Below are 5,773 nucleotides of genomic sequence, written 5' to 3'. Positions count from 1 at the left end.
GTGTGTGTTTAGTGCTCAACTTAGGAAGGCGAGCTGGGCCCAGTTCTCTCCTTTTGCCTTCGCCAACCGAAATCATGTACCCATTAACACCTGGGTGGAGTGGGGAAGCTCGGAGTAAAGTTTCTTTCTCAGGGGCACAAGATCATGCCGAAACGGGGCCTCGAACCCTGATCACTTGTGAATACTGAATCAGAAGTCCAACGCCTTACCAAATGCCAGCGGCAAACAAACCAAAAAACAAAAAAGCCAGAAGAAGAAGAAAGAAAGAAAGAAGCAGAAGAAGAAGTAACATATTCAGTATAAGTTTCAGTATGTCAAGGATTGCTACAAATCCATATACGCTACACCACATCTTTCAGGTACATGCCTGACAGCGGCAAAACCCAACTCGCCAGTCAGGCCCTCCGTTCATGCATATAATCATATACTTGTTTGCCTATCAGGGTGGATTCTACAGAATTTTGCTAGAGGACAACACTTCTGGTACCATGGGTTTTTGTGTGTTTTTTTCAGTGGGCCAAGTGCGTGCTGCACTCGGGACCTCGCTTGATCGTCTCATCCTGATATCTAGACGTTCAATTTGTTTTTTTTATATCTAGACGTTCAATTTGTTTTTTAAGTCAAACTTGGGAGAAAGGGCGAGAGCGGAAATCAATCGAACCCAGACCCTCGCGGACACTGTATTAGCAGATAAGCATCTAAACCATTCTGCCAAGAAGAAGAAGAAGAAAGAAACACCCACACCCCAACCCTTATCACTCTCCTCATCTCCTCGTTCACTCAACCTCATCCTCGCCTCATCCTCATCCTCTCTTTACCTTTTGCGAAGGTCCAAAATCAGCTTTTGTAGTTCCTCCATCACACGCGCCTGGATATGGTCCTCTGTGACGGACATAAGGGCAGCCAGGCCACTGAAATTCCTGTTCCGAGTCAAGGTAGGGATAACGTCGTTCATAGTAAGCTTTTGTTTCTCCGCTTGCTTCGTCTCCGAGTCATACTTCCGGAGGTCGTCGAGGAGACCAGGTAAATCTTGGTCGTTCCAGGGATCTGGATAATAATGATGATAGTGATAATGACACAAATAATAATCATCATCATTATCATCATGGATACTTGTTGAGCACTTTCTTCCCTAAGAGGGAGCTCAAGGCGCTTTACAACACACACACACACACACACACACACACACACACACACACACACACACACACACACACACACACACGAAGTCACTTACAAAGACAAGAGCAAAATAGTGATTTAACACACTGAAACATATAACATATTCAAAGACAACGCGTATCACATTATTTCATCACACACACATACACACACGCATGCAACAACTCACACACCTTTACTTTGTAATAACACCCCACTTTATAATAACACTTCGCACTTTTTCAAAATCACCATATGTAGATATTTAGATAAACAAAAACCGAACTTGCACACGCTCGCGCGCGCTCGCGCGCACTCACACACACACACACACACACACACACACACACACACACACACACACACACACACACACTGCACGGGCATACATGATGTTTGTTTGTTGTTGTTGTTGTTGTTGTTGTTTTTGGGGGGGTAATATAAAAAGAAATCTATACTTACATGACGTCTGAATGTCTCTGTTCAGTACGTGTGCAGAGCTATTAGAGCTCTTCTCTATAGCAACGTAGTGGATTACTGGCGTGGTGAACGGCCTTGTGTTGATATTCGTTGTCCTTTCACTGCCATCAGACCCGTTACTCATGTCTGATAAAAAGCTCATGCTCCCGCTGTAATCCCGACTAGAACATTCTCGGTAAACGTCCAGTTGCCCATTGGCTGAGGTGAAAGGCCTTCCATCTAACACAGGAGTCCCATTGGCCGAGTTGAGGGATCTTCTGGGTAACACGGGGCTCCCGCTCATCGCGGGGCTTGAGGAACAGGACGAGTTCGCGATGTCTAAAGGGTTGCTGACTATGATGCTCGACAGGAGTCGTCGGCCTTGGCCCGCGTCCCCTGAGTTCTGGTTTCCGAAAGCTTCCATGGTCTCCAGTTTCGCTGAAGAGGTGGTTATCACTGGGTTTTGGAGGTGGGTTGGGGTCTGGGTATGCTGACCCTCTCGCCTCGCAGTGCTTGGCTTTGGCTGGAATGGGTTGATGATAATGATAATGATAATAATGATAATAATATAGTATTTACATGGAGCAAACTCGTCATATAATGGACTTTAATATAAATTATATTAAGGGTTGCACGGGGGACGTAGGCTACATTGACAAGCCACCTGTTCAGACAGCGAGAAGGTCCCATGGTCAAGGGGAGGGGATAGTTGAATGAGTTTTGAAATTGGATGGAGCACAGGTGTACCCGTTTGTTTGTTTGTTTGTTTTGTTCAGCACTGCAATCAACGAGAAAGAATATTTCGCTGACAAAACGCACCCACTAGAGTGTATAATGATGATCAGGTTTTGAAAAAGTCCGTTTCACTCGACAGGCGATTCTAGATTTGACAGATACAGTTGGAAGCGAACTTCAGTGTGCCGGACAGACAAGGTGCTGTGCCCCCTGTCTTCCAAGTGCTGTTGACATTTCGATGGTTTGCCACTGGTGCTTTTCAAAACTTTATGGCTGTAAACCAAGTGCGTGCCGCACGATCGCACGTCAGTGTTGCTGATGCCCTCCGGACACAGCTAAACCAGTCGATCTTTATACCAACACAGCGTCAAGCCGAACAAACCAAGCGCAAATTTCACTCCGTACAGTATCTGAGAAACGTTCTAATGCACACAGGAAAGCTTAATCGGGAAAAATCCTTTTGTTAAATAAGGGCGATGTCGAGAACTTTTTTGTGAGAAGTCCGGTCGTTTGCTGCCAGGCCTTCTCGCCCGGCCCGTGAATACGGACTTTGCTGCAACAAAAGTCTTGACGTTCAAGGCCTGGACGTTTTGCTCTACACCCGACGTACAAGTCAGTCCCCATGAACTGAACCCGTCCAACGGCTAACTGATTCTGCTGTGGCGGCTCCTTACCCCCTTTTTCTTTTCTTTCTTTTTTTCCTTCAAAATCAAAGCATTTCCTTTTTAACTTTCAGGACACTCTCATGCAAACTCTAAGAGCTGGCTGAAGGAGAAGGGGGAAAGGACGAGGAGTAGAATAAGAATACCAAGAAGAACAAAAGCAAGAAAACTCTGGGATAGAGCTGATAGTTGATGAGAATTAACTCACTCAGTACGGCCAGTCCTCTCTTCTCTACACAGACCCCTCGGATGTCCACTGGGTGTCTGAATGACCCAACCTTTAGCTTCCGTCGTCAGAATTGTGGTATTCTTTGTCAACATTCACCTCTTCAGTGTAAGAGCCTTCCGCTTGTAATATTTTGATGGTGGTAATTGGGGTGAAACGCTGTTAACGTCGTCTCTTTCGCCGTTCGTATGGAGAGAGTTAAACTAATTTAACTGAGCACACGGAGTGACCGATGGCCAAGTGGTAATGCGCCCGACTTGGAAGAGAATGTCTACGGGTTCTTCTTCCTCCTCTTCTTCTTCTTCTTCTTCTTCTTCGTTCGTGGGCTGCAACTCCCGCGTTCACTCAAATGTACACGACTGGGCTTTCACGTGTATGACCGTTTTTACCCCGCCATGTAGGTAGCCATACTCCGTTTTCTGGGGGTGTGCATGCTGGGTATTTTCTTGTTTCCATAACCCACCGAACGCTGACATGGACTACAGGATCTTTAACGTGCGTATTTGATTTTCTGCTTGCGTATGCACACGAAGGGGGTTCAGGAACAAGCAGGTCTGCACATAGGTTGGCCTGGGAGATTGGAAAATTCTCCACCCTTTACCCACCAGGCGCCGTTACCGAGATGCGAACCCGGGACCCTAAGATTGAAAGTCCAACGCTTTAACCACTCGGTTATTGCGCCCGTTGTCTACGGGTTCCAGTTCCGGGATTTTTACCTCCCCCCTCTACTCCCCCCCGGCCCCCCCAAACCCTCCCCACCCCCTCCACTAGCCTTGGGTGGGGGTCCTGTGTTCAGCATGCACTTACGCGCACGTAAAAAAAATCCACGACAACAATAGGGTTCTTCCGGGTAAAATGATGTTGACAAATTCACTTCGACAGTAAAACAAACAAATACACTTGCAGACAGAAAAAAAAGGAAAATATGTGGGTGGCGCTGTATTATGACGACGCGCTCTCCCAGGGTAAAGCAACCTGAATTCAGTCCACACAGAGAAATGTATTGTGACAGAAAGTATTACAATTCAGTACAACACAAAACAATACAACATAATACAATGCGATTCACTCTGCAAGGAGAAGAGCTATTTCTTTTTCTCATACACATCGAAACAAAACACAACACAACACAATAATACAGTGCGATATACTCTGCAAGGAGATGAGTTATTTCTTTTTCTAGTGTTTGGCAGAATAAAAAATAAACAAAAAATAAGAAATAAAAACAAAAACAAGCAAGCAAACAAAGAGAAAACAACAGATAATGATTTTCGGATCTCTTACCTCCACGAAACAAAACTCCAAGTCAACCACGACAGCCCGTCAACACCAGTCTACTAATCCAACATGATACAGTAGGCTAATTGCACAGTGGAGATGTGTACGGTACGAACAATTAGTACATAGTGTGAAAGTCGTTGATGTGTGTCTTCCTGATAATGTTGACTTCGCGACAGTGAGTCCCGAGTATTGTCGTTTCCTTTTTCCTGTTATCATCGTAGGTCGGTGTTAATGAGAGCGGAGGCGGGGATGGAAGGGGGGCGGGAACAGGCCGGGAGGAACGGCTTGTGTGTGGGTGCGTGTTTGCGTGTGTGTGTCTGTGTCTGTATCCACGTGTCTGTGTCTGTGTATCTGTGTCTAGAAAGGGTTTTCAGGACTGAAAGGAAAATTATGGAATGTGAGCAAAATGACGAGAAAAGAAATATTATATCAAACAAAACAACCAAACCTATCATCAAACAACTACAAGAGGTTACAAACATTCCACAATATCAGATAAAATCTTAACATTGTCAAAAATTCATGCTTAAGAATCCTATGTTTTGGCATCTCATGTTTTACGTGGAAACGGCGGGAAAAGGGCTGTCTGCATACACTTTTAACGTCTCTGTCGATTTTAGTTATGAAAGCGTTCTGATTTATCCTGTGCGATGATGCCTGAACCCGTATTAGTTTAATCATGTTGTTGTAAATATTTGTTTGGTTAATAATTTCCAGATTTTTTGTTTGTTTGTTTGTTTTTTGTTGTTGTTGTTTGTTTTGTTTTGGTTTGGTTTGGTTTGGTCTTTTTGTTTGTTTGGTTGTTTTTTGACTCACTTGTGTAAACAAAGTGAGTCTATGTTTTAACCCGGTGTTCGGTTGTCTGTGTGTGTGTCTGTGTGTCTGTGTGTCCGTGGTAAACTTTAACATTGACATTTTCTCTGCAAATACTTTGTCAGTTGACACCAAATTAGGCATAAAAATAGGAAAAATCCAGTTCTTTCCAGTCATCTTGTTTAAAACAATATTGCACCTATGGGATGGGCACAAATAAAATATAAAAAAGAAGCCAGATTATATGCAAACTGCATTTACTATTATATTTATATTTTGTGTATTCTCTAAACTTGGCACTTTGATCTGATATTCGACACAACAACAAGAGCAGTCATTATTATCATTTTTTGTTCAAACAGGAACTTCTTTTCCTAAGCATGGAAGTTTTATTTATTTTGCAAACGTTTTGGTGCAGATAGTAAAAAAGGGAAAT

The 5,773-nt window shown here is 43.9% G+C and overlaps 1 protein-coding gene across 1 annotated transcript in view; it reads right to left on the bottom strand.

The window, feature by feature from the left end:
- Positions 1–4,619, bottom strand: part of LOC143286477 (uncharacterized) — a 25,344-nt gene extending 20,725 nt beyond the window's left edge. The window contains exons 1-3 of the mRNA XM_076594057.1: positions 4,528–4,619; positions 1,624–2,143; positions 819–1,047 (exon numbers count right to left, since the gene is read on the bottom strand). Coding sequence (XP_076450172.1) covers positions 819–1,047; positions 1,624–2,044 — 650 coding nt within the window. The 5' untranslated portion in view covers positions 2,045–2,143; positions 4,528–4,619. The remainder of the gene's footprint in view (positions 1–818; positions 1,048–1,623; positions 2,144–4,527) is intronic.
- Positions 4,620–5,773: the final 1,154 nt, after the last annotated feature.

The sequence above is a fragment of the Babylonia areolata genome, chromosome 1 (genome assembly GCF_041734735.1).
Source record: "Babylonia areolata isolate BAREFJ2019XMU chromosome 1, ASM4173473v1, whole genome shotgun sequence".
Lineage (NCBI taxonomy): Eukaryota > Metazoa > Mollusca > Gastropoda > Neogastropoda > Buccinidae > Babylonia > Babylonia areolata.
Note: the sequence above shows the minus strand (reverse complement) of the source record. Positions and strands in the feature narration are given on the sequence as shown.